Consider the following 22,627-nt stretch of genomic DNA (forward strand, 5'->3'; position numbering starts at 1 on the left):
GCTGAAAGCAAGAGGGGTCTCCAGCCCCCAGGGCAGGGGGTGGGGTCCGATCCTGGAAGCGCGTCACAGTACAAGAAAAGGCATCTCCAACCTGGGCGTCTGTGTCTGCAGAAATCGCTGGCAGGGCCTCTAACTATAGTTTTGTTTTCTACTCTCTGGTTGCTCTTCCTGCAGACCTGCTTCCAAACAGCCCCATCAAGTGCCCAGAGCCACCCACATCGCCTATGCAAAGTGAGAAGCAAGCCAACAGCGTTGTTCAACAGTGAAGACAGAAGTTTGCACTATCCATCTCTCAACTCCAGTTGGAGTTACTTTTTGTACCAACTTTTAGAATTTTTTTAATGTTTCAAACACCGTGATTTGAAGAACTTTGAGCTACTGCCGTCGGTGCTGTGCTGTGCTATGGTGCTGTGTATACTTTTACTTGCTCAGGTACTTGTAAATTATTAATTTATGCAGAATGCTTGCTACAGCGCAGTGCGCTGTAGTGGGCGTTTTTTTTGTGTGTTTTTTTTAAAACCATCACTGAGTTTTCCATGGAAGGAAGGCTTTTTGTGCTTTGAATAGTTTAGTGAACTTGAAATATCGTGCTTTATGGGATTCTGGACAGGATGTTTACTCTTTGAAGGAGGCTGTATTGGACAGCAACTCCCCAGCTACCCGTGGCTGTGGTTATGGTACCAGACACAGCTCAAGAGACCCCAGGTAGAGCCTCGAGTGATTTTCTGGAACCCCTGCTCTCAGGCCAGAGCCTGGCTTCTGGTCCAGCCTATGCTTGGCTTGCGGGGATAACCTGGGCCCTGTCACAGCTGATAGGTTGGCCCACCAGGGTTATTATCCCTTGAAGCTCTAGGGTAACAGGGAAGGACCTGGCTTCTGGCCAGGAAGCTTTGGAGAGAACCTGGGTTGCGGAAAGGAATTTTAAGGTGTGGCCGCACCAGTATAGAGACTGGAACACGAGGCCAGCCAGAAACTTGACCTTGAGCTCACCAGCCCTGAGAGCATTTGGAGAGCAGGCAGAGAAGTTTGCTTTATAGAAACACCAAGAACTTCTTTCCCTGGCTGCCCTTTAAGGAGTGCTGGCGTCAGCACCTTATTTAGATTGGGAAAGGTGGTGCTTCTACAAGACAGCTACTGCCCAGGCACTGCAAACCTCCATCTCCCTGTACTGTTTGGAGCTACACAAATTACCACCTTGTGTTCTCGACTATAATACAATGACTCTGTGTTCCGACAGATCGATGAGGCTTTCCGTGGAGCACAACTATTTTCAGATGTGAACCAGTAACCAGATCTAGTGAATCAATTCTGTAGATAAAACTCTTCTTTTACCGCAAGGTTCAACTTATTAAAAATTAGGCAGAATCCCTAGGCTTGCAAAAACTGCAACCAAATGGAATGCTCTGCTCATCGGGACAGGTTAGGGTCTGCCATCCTTGTTAGTACATGTTGAACGAAGAACCCTAAGTTACTATTCAGTTCTCTTTGGGGCATCTTATTTTCCCAGCTTGGCTGAGGAAATCTTTAAAAGATGTTTTTGGCACAGAGTCGGAATCTATTTCTTAAGCTCTTACAACTTACCTGTTGAGCGTCACAGAAATGGGATAAGGAAATCAAAGTCCTGATCAATACTCACGAAGTGCAGTCTTGGGCAGCAGCCTCAGCAGCCTTTCACTCTTCAGATGTCTGACTGGGGAGCCATTTCCAAAAGGAGATCTTGAAGATGCTTGTACCTAAGGGCATGAAAATTACAAAATGACTCAGACAAGGTAAAGTGCGATTATGCCTCTGTCTACCTTCTAGTGGGGTCACGTGCGACTGGTTTTCACATTAGAAGGCAACCGACAGCAGTTCCATAATCCACTCTGTTTTATGAGAGGGACTTCATCTGGGGTCATTTCAATGGTTTTTCTACGCCTTGAAGCAGAAAGACAAAACGTACCAAGAATCTTGGTTTGCCTTCCAGAAACAAGAGTGCATTTAACTTTCCCGTGTTCCCACTGTATCCAGGCAACACAGTATTCACGATCGTGGATAAACTCAACAAAATCCATGTCACACACACACACACACACACACAAAAGGGAACTCGGCTCTAATACATTCCAACTCTTATAGCATGCAACTGTTCATTATACATTTATTAATTTCTTAAAACTATAAAGCCATGTTAGAAACTATTACTGCTGAGGAGTACATACAGAATTACTATAACTGGTATTATATTTGGTAACTATACTAAGGCCAAAAATATGCTGTTGAAAAGTTTACAGAATTTTTCTGGTGCATCATGTGGGTATTGTCTTCGTAGGTGCCCAAATCCTTGCATCTGGCATTGTAGCCCCTTCTGCTAGTGCAAGGAAGAGGATGTGAACTTTTTTTGTCTGTCCTTAATTATAATTCCTATGCTTCTATTTCAGAGAACCAGGAATAGTTTGATATTAAAGGAGATTAATGCTGTGATCTTACATCTCATCATCAATGGCCGCTTAGGGGCCATGGCTGATGACACATTCTTCTCTCTCCACAGTACTAAGTGCTTCTCCAGAGCCACGCAATTTATTTCTGGAAAAGAACATAGTTAAACCTAATATCCCCTTACAATACACAGATAATATTATTAGAGGAACAATACTTCCAAATGCAATATTTATCAAATGAAGCATATTAAACAATAACTTTCATTTTAATATAACTTAGGAAAGTAACTAATAACCAGGTTGTTTCGGGGGGGGGGGGAGCTATTCCTCCCCCTTTTTATATCCTCATAGATGATAGAAACAAAAGTTAATGCTTATATTTCAATGGCAGTCTATTTTTAATATTTTTTTAATTGTATAGGCATGAATAATAGAGTTGACGGGGGCTTAGAAGGCCCTCGCTGAGAAAGTCAGCATGCCTCGACACAGAGCAGGCCCTAAGGGTAGTCACTTTCCTTCCTCCATCTTCTGAGAGTTGTAGGTTATATGACCCCACTTTACTGGGAAGTAGATGGCTCATCTTCCAGGCATCCTACTGAAAAATTTATCGCCTGAAATTTTGTGTAACAGTTTGTTTTCCTGACACATGGAATCAGATGTGTAGCAACCAAGAGAAACAATACATAACATTTTCCATTGTCAAAATATGCATAGAGATTACGCTTCCCAGTGTGGATTTTTCCAGCTTACACATGTGGGATGACATCACAAAAAACCACAAGAGCAGCAAATTAAACTACATGAGAATAAATACTCCTGACTAGTCTCAAAGGGGACATTTTTATGCCTTCTTAACTTTATTAGGAATTCTCAGCCTGAAACCGGAGGCCATTGTTCCGGCAAATCAGTACAACACATCCGTGTAACCCCTAAGAGAAGAGCAGCTCCAGCTCTGCCCTGGGGCAGACCGTGCTTAGGAGCCTGTGATCTCCATGGTGCTAAACAGAGCCTGGTGCTGGCCCGGCGGGAATTCTCAAGCATCTCCCTGCCATCTCTCCACTGCTGTTTACAAAGCACTCTGAGCCATTGAGACCCCGACACCCAAGAGGGCACGATGCCTGGGCAGCAACCTGACCCTTCGCAGGCTTTCAGCAGGAGGCTTATTTCGCTTAAAACGTGGGCTCTGGAGGGCGCCCCAGGTGTTCCCTAGCAGGAAGCCTAGGGCTGACTCGGTCTGGAGATCCTTCCTGTTATCAAACTGACCCCAACCAGACACAAGTAACCCAGATAAACGTTACACCCGGAAGTCTGCCGGTGCCGATGCTGACCCCCGGGGGTGACTCAGGCTGTGCGTCCCCCGCACGATGGCTGGCTGCCAGCTGCCATCTCTTCTCCTTCCCACAACTCACGAGCAGGCCATGAACGCATCTGGACACAGGCAGCCTAGGCTAACACGTCTCTTGGTCACTTCTTATCACCCAGACACAAGTTCCTTCCCCAGGCCCAACCCAGCACCGAGGCCTCTCCCATCTCTGACAGATCTCGGCGTTTTTAGCTACTTCAGGTCAGCCAAAGTGGTAGCTGCCCCACAAGTCCACCCATCGGACACCCAAAGCCCAGCCTCCTCCAGCACCGCAGCTTGGAGCAGCGCTGCCAGCTCCCCCACCAGCCTGGAATCCAGCAGCGTCCCTCCCCCAGGAGGGACGCTAAAGACTTCTATCTATTAGAAGGGGGAGTTGGCCATAGAAAATCAGTTCACCTCCAATTACAAAATTCTCTCGACTCACTCTACAGTTCCCACTGACATCTCTTTCTTTTAAACCTATTTGAAAACTCTGATAGTCATACCAGTAACAACAAGCTAAGGAAGATTCGTGAGCCCCAGGCTGAGAACCATTTCTGTGCAGTGATGCTTCCAGAAGCCACTTACCTGCACATGAATAAACCGTTTCCCTGCCTGTCTTAAAGAAAACCCCCCCTTTACTTTTGGGACAGCAGTGGTGGCTTAGAATCCAGCCATTAAGAAGAGCCTGTTCTATATGAGAAAAATTAGGAGAAGAAACACTGCATATAAAATTGTCATAATATTCAATAGTGGATTGTGACAGCCATAAGATTTAACACACAGTTAAAGGAATTCTCAATGTGATTTGGCCCTTCCAGGTTCAGTCCTCTGTAACCAACCCTGATGTTTCCATATCATCTCCAAAACACATGTCCTGTATTCTCCCTGTGATTCTCCTTCCATAAGATAATTTTTTAGTTCTCAACTTAGCACACTGTAAATCCAGAATAAAAGGATAAATCTCATGTGATCATTTTAGTTTTACAAAGAAGTGGAATGATGTCTATGTTCATGGCCTATATAAGCAAGTACTTAAGTAGGAAGGACAGTGATAGAAAAAATATATCAAACTAGAAAGAGAAAACCCTCGAAGAGTCCAAGCAGGACAAGTAGCATCAGAGCTCACTGCGCTCTTGTACCGTCTATCCGGTCAAGCGGGGAGGTTTTAAGGGAGGTGCATTGTTGGAATGTGTGTGGCACATAAGTATAACTCTGTAAAACTTGGCTACAGGCTATGCAGCACAGTACAAAGTTACAGCTACTAAACCAGTACATTCATTTTTATAGTGCTTCATCCATTTATCATGCTTTGGTTTGCTAATTTTTTTCACATACCTTTTTATGTTACAGTCTGTTACCTTTGTACACATTTCTCATATTGGGGGTCTACAGGTAACACAACCTGCTTTTCCATAGAAAAAAGTCAATGTTACGCATATTATATCCAATAAATGGTATACAGGTTAATATAAAGACGTGTCTCATTCATGACTGAGCATGTTACCAAAATGGGGGAGGGGGAACTCTCATGTAGAAAAATGTATCTATATTCTCATTCATTTATAGATGCATAAGCAACTAAGAAGGATGGTGAGCTGGAGGGTCGGGGGATGCATGCTGCAGTCCACGTGAGCCAGTCAGGTGATGGGACAAGGATGGAGGAAGTTGCCTTTATGCCTTTTCACACACACTGTGGGGTGGGGGGTGGGGGGGTGGGGAACCTAATACTTTTTTGAATGATGTGATACATAAAAACTCACCTTACTTATAGAAGAGGGAAACTCAAGAAGAAAGCAAGCAGGGTTAGAAACATTTACATCAGGCACATCCAGAATAAAAATCTAATTGCAATGGGAATGCATTACAAATTTTCTTTTAACTAGCATCCAATTTCATAAAGAACTGCAGTGAATACCGAGAAAAATAGATTTACAGAATGGTAACAAGTGTCCTTATTCTTACCACCCTCTACCCATGACAAACCAAGCAGGCAAAAAGTAAGTACATAGAAGACCTCATAGTTAATAACGTAGCTCAGTTGATTTTATATATATATATATATATATATATTTTATATATATATATATATAAAATATATATATATAAAATGTACTAAATGTACTATATAAAATATATGTACTATATAAAATATAGTACTATATAAATATAGTATAGTATAGTACTATAGTACTATATATAGTACTATAGTACTATATAAATGTACTATATAAAATATATATATATATATAAAATGTACTAAAAGTAGAAAAACAATCTATGCCCTAGAAATGCAATGACTCTTGAGTCAAAGCTGAATAGCAGATTATCTAGCAAATGGCAAATGAAACCACTTGTGATGACACACTACAGCCATGTTTCTCAGACTCCTTGAATTAGAAGCACTCACCTGGGATGCTGTGACAGTCCATTGCTCGTGCCCTTTCCCGCGAGATTCCAATCCAGAGGGAATTCCAATTCAGACGTAAAAAGTACAAATTACTTGGGAAAAATGAAGCTAATAAAAGCATGGGTTGCTTCCTTGGGAAAATTAAAAACACAAGATAAACCACCATCTAATCTTATTAAGGAAAAAGGTTAAAAAGCAAACACACATAGCGCCTGAGCGTATAGAGCTCAGCAGCCACTGTAACCCGATGCGATCACCTCAGGAATATAAGGATGGTTCGATATTTAAAAATCGAGTAGTCCAAGTCAGCAAATTAATAGCTTGTAGGGAAATAGGCCATATTATGATAACCAGAGATGCTACAAAAGACATTTGATAAAATTCAATATCCATTCCTGAATTTTAAAAAGTCCGAATATAGATAGATAGGTAGAAAGGTAGGTAGATAGATAAAAATTTAAAGTCTGAATAAAATAAGACTGGAAACCAAAGGACTTGAGAGGTGCTTCAGTGGAAAATTAAATTCACAGATACGAGCTAGGACCTTACAAGCAGTCATTTTTGGCTAAGTTACACAGATGACAAGCCACTCTTAGATTTCAGTGACTTAGGACATGAAAGGGCTATTTCTCACTCACATGTCATGTCCATTCTGGGCGAGCTCTTGCTCTTGTCTCAGGACCCTGGGCTGATGGACCGGCCACCATCTGAATCACGGCTCTCTTGTGGCAGAGGCAAGAGGGACCTGGGGATTCTTAAAGCTTCCTCTCGGGGGGACAGGAGCCACTTCCACTCACGTTTCATTGACCAAAGTCAGCCCCGTTATATGGCCAAGGTTGACCTCCACAAGAAGGGGTGTGCCCTCTTCCCGTAGGTCATGAATATTATATACAACAGACCAAGGAATGAAGTTGAGGTGAATGTCAGCATTGATCATGGTGGGGAGAAAAGGAGCCTTGGAACGTCGTGACGATGCTCTGATTTTTTAGAGATTTTTTTTTTTTTCTTTGTGGTACGCGGGCCTCTCACTGTTGTGGCTTCTCCCGTTGCGGAGCACAGGCTCCGGACGTGCAGGCTCAGCGGCCATGGCTCACGGGCCCAGCCGCTCCGCGGCATGTGGGATCTTCCCAGACCAGGGCACGACCCCATGTCCCCTGCATCGGCAGGCGGACTCTCAACCACTGCGCCACCAGGGAAGCCCTAGAGAGATTTTTAAAATCTATTCCAACAAATCTAAAGGAATAAGCATTTGTACGAAAGGTAAAACACTAGTGAAATATCTAAGGAGAGGACTGCGTAAGATCCACAGATCCAGTTCCTAAGGTGGACAGTCTAAGCTGTATGGAATAAAGCTGAGAACTGCCAACATCAAAAAACTGATGGTGTGTTTCTTCTCTATGCCCTTCCCCCAGAGCTCTGGCACTTAAATAACCTTTTAATTGCTCTTTCCCTGCAGAGAAAATTCCAGTCCCGTGCAGACCTCTGTAGCTGGTCTTCTCCTGGGGTCAAGCTAACCAGCTTGTCTCTGGAGACGCGAAATGCATGCGGTCGGCTCGCTCCCCTCTTTGCTGATTTTTAAGCGTGTCTGCCAAACTAAAGCTCGAACACGTTTGTGTCTGAGCTCCCAACCAGCAGACCTGTTCAGTCCTACTTGTCTTAGAACTGAGTGATCAGCATCAAAACCCTTTCTGCTCCGAGGACTCGATGTAATAATATACTCCTCCTTTGGCAAAGTTGTCAACAGGCCAGCAGGCCGGCTCTTTCATTGTCCGGGCCTGAGTGTACGCAAACACATCCTCAGACAGGTCTGTTCTAAAAGGACTGCTCTAATGGAGCAGAATCGGAGTCTTGAAATATGCATCTTGTGCTTTGATGTGAGGCCAACGGCTGAGTGGAAAACTCTTCACGTGGCCTCCTGGGCTTTCAGGAGGAGCGTCTCTCAGGAGGGCGCACCAGCCTGACCACACGGCCTGGAAGGCCTTAGGTTGGGAAGGAAGGACATAATTAAAAACACATGGGAGAAGGAATTTCCATCGGGTCCTGGAGTGGCTCGGAGGACAGCTTGGAGGGCAGGAGCGGGAAGTGGGAGGCCCGTGTATGTTTGTGCTGCTCCGGGACATAAATATTTTGCTTCACGTCTAACTCCAAAAGGCCCGAGCACAAGAAAATATCCCCGTTCTACAGACGCCCGATGACGACACCACCACCACGCGTACTTAGGTCAAAAGATGTATTTCAAAGTGAGAACAGTCGTATGTTACAAAAGTACTGTGACTCTTCACCAAATAATTAATCAAACGTATAGCCCTCAAAGATGCAGAATTTCAGCTGTCTAGTTCAAGTCCCGTTCTGCTTCGTTTCACTTGGCTTTCGGAGGGAGGTAAGAGGTGCCCCGGTCAGCGAATAGATGACTTCTTCGGCATTTGCTTTTTTCTCATTTCTTCTAATAAGGAGACTACATTCTAGATAAACAAAAACAGGTGCATGTAATCCAAGGTTTGGGTTTTTTTGTTTTTTTTTAAGTGCTGCAAAATGAGCCTCAAAGGGCAGAAAGAACATCCCAACCTTTCTGTCAAAAACTCTGGCCATTTCTAGGACACCTTTGCCAAACTGAAAGAGAAAACAAGAAAAATTCGTTTGTGTCTATGTTCTCTCCTCCTCACCAGGAAAAAATCCTTAGATGGAAATGGAGTTACATACCTCATTTTTCACACTTGCGTCTGCCCCTTTGTCAAGAAGTAACTGGACTAATTCTTCATGGTTATTCAGCACGGCCACCTAGGAGACAAACGGTGGGGGTGAGCGGAAGCGGGTGCCTGGTGGGACAGGTCCAGGACACCCACCAGCAGCACACTCAAGGGTCAGAGCTGTCTGGGGCCGCTGTGGCTTTGCAGGGCGGGTGCGTGGACCTCGCTGCACCGCCATGGCAGCTGCAAGGGAAGAGGAAAGGAAATCTGCTTTTCTCCATGTGGGATGACAAGTCCTAGGCCAAACCAGGACAGAGAACAGCACTTCTTTGTTTTGATCCTAAAATGGCCCCAGGGACTGGGGTTGGTAATCCTTCAAGAAAGCTGTCAAAAGACAACAAAAATACTAGAGTGACACCCCCACCCCCCAAAAAATGCTATGGTGACATCGTCATATCTTAATTCACAGGCCGATAGGGAATACACACGCAACCAAAACCCAGTGTTTTGTTTTGTTGCAGTACGCGGGCCTCTCACTGTTGTGGCCTCTCCCGTTGCGGAGCAACAGGCTCCGGACGCGCAGGCTCAGCGGCCATGGCTCCCGGGCCCAGCTGCTCCGCGGCATGTGGGATCTTCCCAGAACCGGGGCACGAACCCGTGTCCCCTGCATCGGCAGGCGGACTCTCAACCACTGCGCCACCAGGGAAGCCCCCCAGTGCTCTTGTGTGGCTGCACTCTCAAGAATTTCTGTTACAGGGCCAGCTCTGACCTTAATTCCACCTGTCAAGCCAGGCTGCTGTGTGTAGCAAGGCGTACCATGAGAGGGGTCTTCCCGTCTTTGTCTTTCATGTTCACATCTGCGCCTGCGTCAATCAGCAGAGAGGCGACCTCCTGGTTCCCCGAGACCGCAGAGACTCTCATGAGCGGGGTCCACCCTGAGCCAGCGTCTGTGGGGTCCACCTGGAGAGCCACAGGGAGAGTGGCTCTTAGCCCACTTTCTTTTCCTGAAAATCACTCATCAGAAACTTATAAAGCAATGTCTACTTGCCCAAATTCCCCCACAATTTAGATAGCAGTCTTTCTAGACCCGGTGAGAGTTGATTGGACCGTGATTTCAGTTCACATTTACACAGTGAGCAGCTGTGTTTGGGCCACTTTAGAGGGTGCTGAGAGGCCCCAGGAGGCCCCTCCCCACCCACTGGCATCTTCATTTACATTTTGTTCAAATGGAAAAAAGATGGGACAGAAAAATGAAATGTAATCACCTCCTCCTTGGCCCCATGTGAGCCCTGCCTTATTTTCTCGTGCCTAACTTTCCTCGTCTGGTTTTTAAAGGGTGTCTGCTGCTTCCTGTTAAGCGTCTTTGTAAGCGGCTTTAAATCCCTTCCGGAACAAGACAGTAATATAAACGCCCACCCTGATACTTACCAATAGGTATTCATTTTAAGCAGGAGAACTACAGCCGGAGCAAATACAAAGCAACTAGATCTCTTACCTGAAACCCAGTCTGAAAAGTCAGCCAACCTAAAGCCTCGTCCAAAATGTAGTTTGCCTGGTAGTAAGATGGGCCATTTCTAATAATCTGCCCGACATTAAGATCCTTCAGTTTCATGCTTTTTAAGACATATTCTAGAATAACGAAATGTAGATACTGCCTCCTCCAATCCCAACAAGGACCTCATCCATCCGTGAAGAGTGGTACCGAAGTAGACATATACACGTGTGCACAGACGGACGCATGGACGCACACACAGGTCTAATTCAGAAGAATTACTCAGAGCTCTCTGCAGCTTTGGTATGAAGCATCAGACCGGAATAACAAACAAGGAACTGCCAGTAGGGCCTTAGGACCTTGCAGGTGGTTTGTGTGTATGAGATTAGCCACCGCAGCACCGTTAAGATGTGCAGCTCTTCCTCTTGCAAATAACAAATACCCTTTGGGCAGCAAGGTCCATTCCATTATATTTAAATAATAATAAAATAACCACCTCGTACTACGAGGTACTTTATGCATTTCCAATGCGCTTCCACACACATTTTCTCTTTGGTCCTGAGGGTGAAACAGGGGTAGCTATTTTTATTCCTGTTTACAAATGTTTAAACCAAATCTCAGAGAAGTCGAATACCTTCCCTGAGGTCACATGGCTCATTAAATGTAGAAATGGGTCCCCATGCAAATAACTCGCTCTCAGTATAGATCATTCGATTCGAGAAGAGGGTGACAGTGCCCCACTTTGCTCCCACATCCAACCCACTGTCTTCCAAAGCATCGGATCCACCACCTGCCAAGAACAGAGAGGGACTCGTGTTGATATCATCTACCAGCCACACAGAAATCTTTTGTGGACACATTTATGGAGTTCCAGTGCTACAGAAAAAGATGGAATTCACCCCAAATGAGTGTGTCCATAGAGACTACACTTCCAAAATTCCAGTATTACATGTTGATGGCAGAGACCTGCCCTTCTTTCAGCAAAGGTCAAACTTCATTTTCAGCTACAGACTTTTACTGGGTCCAAAGCATGAGCAGAATTCATCATAAACCAAACAAGAGGAATGTGGCTGTCACCACCACCCAAGGCAGGTGTGGGCCCTAACCACCAAGGCGCGAAGGCTGATACCTCTGACCTTTTGTGCGTGTGTCTAAAACAAAACAAGAAATGTAATAAAAGGGATTTATCTGGATTGAGGTTCTTCCTCCAAGGGGCCCTCTTCTCAGCCCTCTCAAAGCAGCAGCAGGAACCAGGGAGATCCCACAACTTAAGCCTTGCTTTTGCTCAATCACACTTCAGAGACAAACTAGGACAAATCTACAGACATCTTCCGGGGGACATAACTCTTCTCCATCTGAGTTTATTTTCCAGGTCATCAGTTTAACTTCTCAGTAGCCTACACCATCTGGCAATCACAATTAGGAGAGAATTTTGTTCATCATTCCTTATTTCCATGCCCTGAAATTTTTATTTAACTTCTTTGAAATCTTCTAAAGTTTTCAAAGTTAGCAGCAATTACCCTAATGGAGCTAATTCTATTTGCCCATCTTCAAATATCTTTAGAAGAGTCCAAACAACTCTACTTCCACTTGCCAAGTAGAATTTGTGCTTTCTGATGACATGAAACCAGAATCAAACCAACATGCCTGCTTCAAAGCAAAGACACGAGAGCTGGAATATGCTCTATTCTTTTTTTTTGGCAGTACGCGGGCCTCTCACTGTTGTGGCCTCTCCCACCGCGGAGCACAGGCTCCGGACGCGCAGGCTCAGCGGCCACGGCTCACGGGCCCAGCCGCTCCGCGGCATGTGGGATCTTCCCGGACCGGGGCACGAAACTGTGTCCCCTGCATCGGCAGGCGGACTCTCAACCACTGCGCCACCAGGGAAGCCCCTGCAATGCTCTATTCTTGATATAGTGTTTGCTCTTCAGAAGTTTTTTTTAATGACTAATCTTTAAAGCAAACCCAAGAATAAAAATAATCTAATTCTAAAAGCAATAAGCAGCAGTATGACTGTAAGAGTTCTGAACATCTTGGTGCGTCCAGCACCTCCCACAGTATCTGGTGTGTTGTAGAGGCACCATCAAGCTTTGTTGGCGTAGGGAATGAACAAAGGAATCAACAAGGTAGAAGAAGCATCAGGTCCAGCTCTGGATTCAGCACTGTTTCTTTTTCCCCCACACGCGATGAACCTCCATGACAATCTGAAGCCTCATTAGCATAACAATTCTATAACGATCTTTTTTTTTTCCAAGGCTTCAGGAACTTTCTTGCTCATAAGTCAGAGAACTTTCTTTAGCATTTCTAGGTTCAACTAATCAAAAGACATCCACATAAGGCCCTGCTCGTCCTAAACCCTGTGGAACAGCATTTAGGTTCTTAACTCTACGTGTGTAGTTGACAAGGACAATCGTACCTCACAGCCGTCCTTTATCATCCACTCAATCACATTGCAGTGGCCTCCATCTGCAGCCCAGTGCAGAGCTGTACAGCCTCCTAGGTCTCTAGCGTCCCAGGAAGCACCGTGTCTTCGGAGGTATTTCACAACATCTAGGTGTCCTGCGTAGCACGCAAGCATTAGACTGCAACACACAGCAGAAGAAGCATTTGGCTATAAGTGGGGTCTCCACACTCAGGTCTACATTTACCCTCCCTGGCTTAAACCTAAGAGAGAAATCCTAATTTGGGTGGAAAAGCCATGAAAATTATTCACATAAAATGTATGTGTCTATCAACTGATGAATAGACACATTGTGGTATATCCATACAATGGAATATAATTTGGCCATAAAAAGGAAGTGAAGTACTGATATATGCTACAATGTAGATGAACCTTAGAACATTACGCTAAATAAAAGCCAGACGCAAAAGGCCACATAGTATGATTTCATTTATATGAAATGTCCAGAATAGACAAATCCAGAGACAGAACTAGCAGGTTAGCGGTTGCTGAAGCTGGAAGGAGGAGATGGTAAGTGACTGCTAGCGAATACAGGGCTTCTTTCTGTGTTGATGAAAATCTTCTGGATTTATACAGTGATGGTGGTTACACAACTTTGTTCATATATTTTTAAACGCTGAATTGTACATTGTAGCAGAATGAATTTTATGGTATGTGAATTATACCTCCAAAAAATGAATAATCACTGTAATAGAGTAAAATGTTGGATTTAAAAACATCTACCAGTCCATGATGATATTCAGAAAAGAAAAAGAAAAAAATCTCATTGGACATTATTAGAGATAACTATTAAACCAATTCCTTACTCTAAATATTGGTACTTAAATAAACATTTATGTTGTCTTTATAGAATACCATGTAGTCCATCCCCAGTTGATGAGGGAAAGCTCTTGTTAACAGAAGCCTACACAGCTAATAAATATGGGAGGAATCATGGAATTAGAAAATCACTTTTTGGCAAGTCCCGATTAAATAATTGATTCAGGCAAGGATCACAGTAGATGCTAAAATTTTTGGATGAACGTTTAATGGAGAACAGGATATTCACACTGTACTGAATTTCTAACCCATAGATTATTTTCTAATTGCAATGGGAAGCTATATCTTTACAAAGGAAAGACTTAGCTGTTACACGCTCACCAAAGGATGAGAAGTAGAAACACCAGCTGGGGGGCAACCTGCATCACAGGCCTGACAGAGGCAAACTGAAGCCACAACACCAGCTCTGAAGTGCTCTCGCTAGAAGTGTTAACCTGAATCCAATCAAGCCTTTAAACCTAATTTTAACTTTATTGGAAATAATGAACAAGTTAAATGCCTCCTTCACACCTAGGAGACAACTGAGCAGATCAAGAATACAGGGCATCCTCTAAGATAATTGATCCCGTCTCCTCAAAAGTCATTGCTATAAGAAAAAATTTTAAAAATAAAAAAAGAGACAGAGGACCAGTTACACACACACAGGCTTTTTTTCACCTTCAGTCTACTGATGGGAAGCATGAAGAAATTTCCTGATCTAGACATCCTTAGCCTCCTGTATGATCCCTTAGCTAGGATGGAAGAGATACATAAATGTCTCCACATAAAGATGTACAAATAGCTTTCTTTCTATTAGATGTTATCAATAAGGCTATCCTCTGTAGCTTTCCAGCTTCCTCTCTGCTGTGGAAAAGTTCAAGGTTATTATCAGTACCTAGAAAATCTGAACAAGCTCATTGGTAGAACAGGCCAACCACAGAGGCTATTTTGGAGGTGATCTTTTAATAAATTTTCTAATTTCTTGTATGGATATTGGCTATTTTGGATGTTCTACTTCTTGAGTTGATTTTGATGGTTTAAATTTTCTCTAAAAAAGTACCCATTTCAATGATTTGATCAAATCTATTTTAGATGCAAGTGTACCACTTTCTTTTCATGCTTGAATTTGCTCTATACTGTTATGAATCCTTTCAGATTTCTCATTTTTTCTTTCCTCTGAGATTTACAAAATTGGTCCATTTTATTGTGTAGCTTTGGTTTAAGAGGTAGCTCTCACATTTCTCAACAATCTATTTTATAATCAATTTCTACTTTTTAAAAATTCTTCTCTTTCATACCTCTCAAGTTTTTCTTTTTTCTTTTTAAAATGGCACTATTATTTTTTCAAACTTCTTGAATTGATGGCTTAGTTCCAAAAAATACCTAAGAGTTATTTGAAAAACTACTGTTTAAACTTAAGTGATTTTTTTCAATGTTACTAAAATCTATTGCTGCACTATGTCCAGAGAGTGTGGTAGGTAGGCTTTCTGATTTTAGAAATTGATGTCCTCTTTGTGGCCTACCATATTTGATCAGTGTTTTGTAGCTACTCCTTACATACTAGTTTGCAGTGCATAAACCTTTGATCGGCATACATCACGTGACTGTAAGCTTCTTGAGCAAAGGCTTTGCATTTTATTCACTGTTCTACCCAAGTGCCAAGCACAGAGCCTGGCATGTGGTAGTCATTCAATAAATATTGGTTGATGTGAATTAATTAATTAAACTTAATTACTAGATTAGTGCTTATTTTTAGGTCTTTCTACAACATTCTCTCATCATTGTAAGAACAAGTTTCCAAGTATCATGTTCTTTCCACAAACTTCTCCTGCAAGGCACTCAGCCCTTTCACCTCAGGGAAGTAACTGGGTTGTATCTTTGTGAATGCATTTTGCTTCCTTGGAAACACCGAAGACTTCTAGTTAACACAGTCAGGTGACATGAAATGAGAGCCCTTAGGGAGGTAAAAAGTGCCAGAGGCACTTACAACCAAATGCCCAGCACATGGCTGGAGAAAACTGCTTCAATAACTATCACTTACTGAGCGCTTAGTGTCTGCTGGGCTCAAGCTAGGGAAGGCAGATGCATTATAATGGATATCCCCCAAAATACCCTGTTGAGTGGAAGAATAAGTGGACAAGTGAATAAGCCAGTTTTTGAGTTGCCATCGTTCCTTTGAGACCTATCACCTCTCAGTACTGTCAAAAGAAACAAGAAAATATTTGGGTAAATCAAAAACCCAAGCCTAGTAACACAAGTATGGGAACAGTTTAGGGCATGTTCCATACCTACCTGTCTTTGCCACTTCCATTCTGCAGGTTCACATCTGTGCCGTTAGAAACGAGGATTTTCACAAGCCTAAACAAGACAAATTTCAGAGTCGCTGGATAAGCAGCTTTGATGAATAGGAACCCACGATAACCCAGTAAAAATGAACGACTCTCTATTTAAGACCTGTCCTGGCAACTCTCTCTTCTCCATCTTCAGAGGCAGCTGGCTTTAAAGACAGGGCATTACGAAACCAAGAAACTGCCTCTCCACACCAAAAAAAAAAAACAAACAGTTTTTCACCCTTTATGTGAATTAGTCATTGAAAACAAAAAACTATACCACATGAAACAAGTTAGACTATGAAACTAACTCACTCTCACTTTAATGACCATTGGAAATACATTTTCAAATGGTAGAATCTGATGAAAATCCATTTCTATTTCTTTAAAAATGGCATTTTAGTTAAATATAAATATGTTGGAAAAAATAAGCTCTTAATATTTATGTGTATCTCCATGAGGAGTAGAGAAAATAGATTGTGTCAGTGGAAATTATATCTGAGCAACCTATCAGGGAAATTTGTTTTCTAGAATGAATATCCCTCCCCCTTTTTTTTTTTTTTAAAGAAATTCACATTCTAATAACCAGTTTTCCCAGGACATATAAAATACCTTGCAAAATGTAATTTAAATGGCTACCTCTCTTCCTTATCACATGATTATACATTTTTATACCCTCTCCTGCATGTTGTGTGACTTTATGATAAAAGCAGCTGAGCTTCTGTTCAGCCCCTACATGGCTCAATTTTGGAAAGAGAACTGAAGCTGGGTTCCCCCCCTCCCCCACCGACGGCCCTTCCCCTCCCGTCCCCATCCTGAGAGGAGCCTTTGGGAGGAGCGAGGGGCTCAACCCCTCGCTAAGGGATGCAGAGGGAAGCACCGTACCTGGTGTATCCTCTCTGGGCAGCGACCATCAGAGCGGTAAAGCCAAACTTATTGGGAACATCAACCTTCACGTTGCTTGGGGGAAACACAGAGGGAAAAAAAAGAGATGAACGTGCCCACACGGCTCCCTGTGGATTCACAGCTGACTTCTCTTTCAGGGCACAGGTGGTTAAAATGGTTCATTTTCCTGAAAATTCCAGTTCCTTCTGCACCATTAAGTTTTTGTTGTCTTAGACTGCCCTGCCTAATGTTTTAAAGGATTCAAATTCACAAGGAAAGAAGAGGAAATTGCTGTAATTTCACTTAAAATAGGCACTTCCTTCAATTCAGAACCATTACGTAATCTGCTAAAATCCTCTATGAAGAGCACGGCCCCTCTAAACTAGCGGGGGACACAGTGGCTTCACTGCAGGCTCTCAGCTCCACCCAACACCAGCCTGGTCCCCACTGCACCCACTGGGCATAAAGCACTGCTGCTCAAAGAAGAAAGCCCAGCTCTTCGGGCTTCCCTGGTGGCTCTGTGGTTGAGAGTCCGCCTGCCGATGCAGGGGACGTGGGTTCGTGCCCCGGTCCGGGAAGATCCCACATGCCGCGGAGCGGCTGGGCCCGTGAGCCATGGCCGTTGAGCCTGCGCGTCCGGAGCCTGTGCTCCACGACGGGAGAGGCCACAGCAGTGAGAGGCCCGTGTACCGAAAAGAAAAAAAAGAAAGAAAGAGAGCCCAGCTCTTCAATAGCAGCTTAGAAGCTGTGGCGTTTTTCGGGAACCTTCTCCAACTCACAGAGCCTCAATTCACACATGACTTGTCTTCTAAGGCACTCAACACTATCAATTCAAAAACGATCTAGATAACGTTGTCCTGTTTTCGTTTGGGAGATAGCTTCAAGTATCTCATTGGCGGCAACTGTATTCAACATTTTCCCTCTAGGGTTTTATCAGCCTTTTGAGTTAGAAACAGCCGATTTAGTGATTCCTTAATTTCACCAGGAATTAGACGCGGGCATTTAGGGGCAAAATTTGCCTAAATGCTACGGCATATAAGCAAGAGTCATAAGTTACTTCTGGGAAGAATATACGACACCCAGACTTGTCGTATCTGTTTTCAATGTTCATTAAATAATGACAAAATATACCATTTACATGGGGCTGTCTACGGTCACCTTTAAGAGCCATGCTGCACTCACACCAGTCACCTGAGATCAATTTTGGAGCCAGTTTCAAAGCCGTGGGCAATTTTAGGAAAATAAAGTTAAGCTGCATGAACGCATTTCTAAACACTTGCTGGGCATTTAAAAAAAAATTTTAAGTTTTTAAAAGGCAGAGCTCTCTCACCCTCCTTGTAGTATTCGAAGCAGCAAATCTTCATCGTTCACGTTGACAGCTCTGTGCAAGTGTTCACTACTTATGGGTTCTCCTGAAGAAAGTAGATGGAAAGCAGTCATCCAAAATATAATGAAAGAAGGTTCATTCCAGCTCTATTCCTCCTGTGGCCTTGAGTGGAAGTTCACGTTCACCTTCAAGAAGGCACTTGGCAATTCCGCTGAGTATCTCTTACATGACATACTCCACTCCTACTGAAAATAGACCTCGTTTTCACAGATTAAGAGAAGAACATTTAGATTGTCCTAAAGGCTTGGGACATTTTCAAGTTATAAAAGTACCGCTGTGTGTATGTTATTTTGATATTTGAAAATAATCCTTTCAGATTTCAGAAGACATAATAAATGTCCCTTACGAGCAAGGGAAAGCCCCACCATTGTCACGACGTGCGGGTTTTGTTTGCCAAGGAGTCGCTAAACTGTGCGAACGACAAACGATAAAAGACAGATTGCTTTAACGTTGGAAATCCACAATTTCAGTCCTTCCCAGGAACATAACATTCACATTGGCCTTGCCTCCTGTGAGCTTGTGGAGGCAGAAGGGCTCATACCTGGAGAGGTAGAACATTGTGAGAAAGCCTGACTGTGGGAGCGAGCCTGCCAAGTGGAGAAAAGCAGGCGAGGGATTCTGAGAAACAGGAAAGGAACAATGGGAAGAGGGGCAGCCCTTCGTGCACTAACTCCTCGTGGAAGAGAAGGGGGCAGGAGTCCAAAACTGAGCAGTGTGTGAGCTCAGGACCGAGTGAAAGAAGCCCATCCATCAGGATGTTTACTTCGTGGCTTCACTTGGTTCACCTTCCATGACGTTCTGACGTTTTGGATGATTAGGATTAAGTTTAAATGAAACAATACAAGTGAAGTGCTAGACTAGCACCTGTACGTCGTAAGTATCTGTTGTCAAGGTGATAGTAACAGAACAGCAGCTGCCCCGGTCCCACCTTTCTCTCCTGCCTGGTGCCCAGCCCCCTCCCACACTTAGCACCCTACCGGCCTTCACAGGCATGGAGCTGATAACCCCCGGCTTCGGCCATCTCAAAAAGGCTCTTTCACTTATTCAACAAATGTTTCATTTTTTGGTGGTGGCGGGGTTTTTTGGCCGCACCATGTGGGATCTCAATTCCCTGACCGGGGATCAAACCCGTGCCCCCCAACAAAGGTTCATGTATACCTTACGTGCCTAGTCTTGACACTGGGAGCCCCAGAGAGAATGAGACACGCATGTCCCTCTCTTGCCCTTCACACTGCAGGGCCCACTTTCAGCTGTTACGATTCTCAACCCTGAAAGAAAACATCCCCTCCACTCTATCCTCCCACCGCAACCCCAGACTAGCCCCTGGGGCTCACCCCGCCCCTTAACCTCCCTCTTACAGTCTGGCCTGCAGAGGCCGCCGGCCGTCTCAGCCAGTGGGGAAGTAAAATTCCCAGTCCCTGCTCCTCACGGTGGAAAAACTCTGGGACGCCAGTTCCCAGGCACAGGAGCCGAGTTTCTCCTGGTTTCCATGGAGGATTTTTCGCTGGACAAAGTACAAACCGGGAAACAGTGGGGCAGAAGAATGAAGAGATCCCTGTCAGAGTGACCTTTAGCTGATACCCTTTTCTTCTGTTCTGGTAAAAATAAATTCAGGCCAAGTTAAAACTGTTTTGAAATAACAATTTTGTCTGCTTCAGCTTGCCAATCTCCTCAAGATGTCTTAGCTACATTATACTTCCTTTTCATCATTCCACACATAGTTTTAGACCAAAAGCCTCAAATAAATGTATCATGATAACCCACCAGAGGACAAGGCCCACGGCAGTCCCTGGCCTTCTGAGGGAGGTCATAGCTTTCACGAGGGGCTCTGGGAGGGGGCAGACTTTTGCCCCCCTGGAGGACATTTGGTGAAGTCTAGTGACATTTTTGGTTGTCACAACTTAAGGATTGGTACTACTGGCATCTAGTGGCTGGAGGCCAGGGATACCTCTAAACATGCTACAGACAAGGGGCAGCCCCAGTCACCAACCACGCAGATGCTGAGAATCCCTGCACTAGAGGCATACGGACTTAACAGGACCCACACTTTAGTGTGCAAATGAAACCCATGGAAAGTTCCTCTTCCCTCTCACTTCCCAGAAAGGAGGAGAAGGATGGTGTGGTGGGAAAGTCTTCATTATCCCACCAAACGGCCCCTACTTCTGTGACTCTCAAACGTCAACTGCCACTAAAAACGCCAAAATAAGTGATTTGCACAGAATCATCTAGAAGGACACAGGAAGCTCATCCTATTTCTACTGAATTTTAAAGTATGGTATCCTAACTAGTTCCAATTAACTAAGCTGCCTCTAGAACTTCACATGATGCTTTTAATCTCCTTCAGACCACAAAACAGGGCCAGAAAGGCTGAGTGAGTTGTCCAAGGTCACCCAGATAGGAGGGGGCAACATCAGAGCTCAAAGGGAGGTCTTCCAAAAGGCCACACTCCTTCGTTTGGGGCTTAATAGATGTCAAGGTAGCTGACCAATCCGTTCTATGCTTCCGCTCTTACTAAATTTTGTATACAAGCGGACATCTTAAATACACACACATGAACCCCCAGCCCCTGCAAAGTGCGAAGTGCAAGGGGAGGCCTAAAGCTTAGAAAGCTTCGGAAAAGTGCTAACTTCTTGGGGTTTGAGGGAAAGCTCTGAAAGCACACGCAGCACCCAGCACATTACGCCCTGACCACCTCAGGCCACATCATCCCTCCTGCCTGCCCAGCATGGCTCTCCCGGTACGGGCACTTCCCATCCTACCCAGGGAGCTCTGCGGCGTGCAAATATCAGAAAACAGAATAAGTTCATTTCGTGCTTAGAAGCTTGAGGACCGTGCATAGCAGAGACCAGGGTATCTTGATTTTATGGTATCATGTCAATAAATGTATTGCCTGTTCCAGTTTCTGCGAGGGGTCATCAGCGCTCTCCCAACTTATTCTGGGTTCAAAGGGACATCTCACGGAAGAGAAGGAAAACAACATAATTGTTCATCATTCCCTGCTTGCTGAGTTCCAGCAAAGGGAAGCAATAACTATCATTGGGGCATGAAAGCTCTTTCTCAGCATTAACTCATTAACCCTCTCAGACCCCTGCCAGGAAGGCAACGAGGTACTGAGGATGGCCGCCAGCCCAGAGAGGAATCAACCGAGGCACGACAGAGCCTCACAGGTTACAGGAATCTGACAGAGAACAGAAAAGTGCAGAGGCTCTTGTGTGCAGGGCAGAGTTCTTCCTACTCCCACTTTAGGCGGGAGTCATGAAGAACAAAGGGGACATGCCAGGGTGAGCAGAACGTTCCAGTCCTCTGCCCCCCAATCCTTCAAGACATTGTGGGCCTGGCCCAAGGGACTGCTATCAATAAGTGCAATGGAATATGGAAAAGGCAGGCTTTGCCTCTGTGGGTTTGTTTTTCTAATGTTTACCAGGGTGTCACAATTATTACAAACACTGAACCGATGCTGCCCGTGGTGAGGACGCCCGTCATCGAGCAGGACCACAGGAGGGGACGCCTGGCGAGGGGTTGGGGGGGTGCAGAGAGGTCTTTGGGAAACCACTGCTCACGCTCTGCAAGAGGGTCATTTAGCTGCACATGTCCCGACAGATACTAAAATGTGGTGATAATGCCTTCCTTGGTGGAATTTAAGTCTCTATTAAAAACAGTGAATAAATGATGAGCTCATTGGCAAAAAATATTTGCCAATTAACAAGCAGCAGCTGTTTTCCTTTCTTTTTAAGGGCCCAGCTGATTAAAATTGCAGGCTGCCTCATTTAAACGAGAGTCTCATGTCCTTTACCTGGGGGGGAAAAAGAAGGCTGAGCATCCTTTATTCAAAGTACATGCTTTTGTGATTCATTAAAGCACTTTCTAGCCGAATGCAAATGATCAACCCACAGAAGCATTTTCACTTGTTTTATAGAACGCGCACATTTTTAATTCTTTGTTTAGCCTGATCTGCCTCCTTAAGAGAGTCTGCTTTGGACACGGTAAGAGCAGCAGCCTGAGGAGCAGCAGGCAGAAGCGAGGGTTACCTGGTCCTTCCCACCCAGGAGAGCGTCCTAAGGTTGAGAGCGCATCCTGGCTGCAGGCACGTGTGCTGTGACCTGACACTCGGCTCCCAGGGCCTCACCAGGACCCTCATCCCCGGCCCACCCTCGTCCCCGCAGGAGGTCTTGTCTGATGAGCCACGGAAGCCACGGGCTGCAGGGACAAAGGCCTTGGACCAATTTTCCGCGGCTGCCTCGCAGAAGCAAGGAGAAGGCGCACCTGGCCCGCAGGCACCACCCTCGTCAGCTGACAGACCGAGCGCTGCGCCGGCCTCTGCCTTCCTAGAAGAGCTCCAGATGCTGCCCTGACCCCATGTGACCTCTGGCCAAAGGCCCAGGAGCCCCTGCCCTGGCTTTGATGTGGTATGAAGG

General features: G+C 44.7%; 2 protein-coding genes across 3 annotated transcripts in view; one reads left to right on the top strand and one right to left on the bottom strand.

Moving 5' to 3' along the window:
- The window catches only part of ADAM12 (ADAM metallopeptidase domain 12), a 392,674-nt gene extending 387,303 nt beyond the window's left edge, over window positions 1-5,371 (top strand). The window contains exon 23 of the mRNA XM_079899866.1: window positions 175-5,371. Within this exon, the coding sequence (XP_079755992.1) occupies window positions 175-235 (61 nt within the window). The 3' untranslated portion in view covers window positions 236-5,371. The remainder of the gene's footprint in view (window positions 1-174) is intronic.
- Window positions 5,372-7,069: 1,698 nt separating this feature from the next.
- FANK1 (fibronectin type III and ankyrin repeat domains 1) overlaps window positions 7,070-22,627 on the bottom strand; it is a 116,014-nt gene continuing 100,456 nt past the window's right edge. Inside the window, exons 4-11 of one of the 2 annotated variants that reach the window (XM_079899876.1) lie at window positions 18,156-18,237; window positions 16,826-16,900; window positions 15,903-15,968; window positions 12,768-12,933; window positions 9,676-9,819; window positions 8,873-8,950; window positions 8,738-8,782; window positions 7,070-8,634 (exon numbers count right to left, since the gene is read on the bottom strand). In XM_079899876.1, coding sequence (XP_079756002.1) covers window positions 8,569-8,634; window positions 8,738-8,782; window positions 8,873-8,950; window positions 9,676-9,819; window positions 12,768-12,933; window positions 15,903-15,968; window positions 16,826-16,900; window positions 18,156-18,237 — 722 coding nt within the window. In that variant the 3' untranslated portion in view covers window positions 7,070-8,568. Of the gene's footprint in view, window positions 8,783-8,872; window positions 8,951-9,675; window positions 9,820-12,767; window positions 12,934-15,902; window positions 15,969-16,825; window positions 16,901-18,155; window positions 18,238-22,627 lie in introns of both variants that reach the window. The other variant, XM_079899875.1, reaches the window with a different exon arrangement.

Source organism: Stenella coeruleoalba (genome assembly GCF_951394435.1).
Source record: "Stenella coeruleoalba genome assembly, chromosome: 16".
Classification (NCBI taxonomy): Eukaryota; Metazoa; Chordata; class Mammalia; order Artiodactyla; family Delphinidae; genus Stenella; species Stenella coeruleoalba.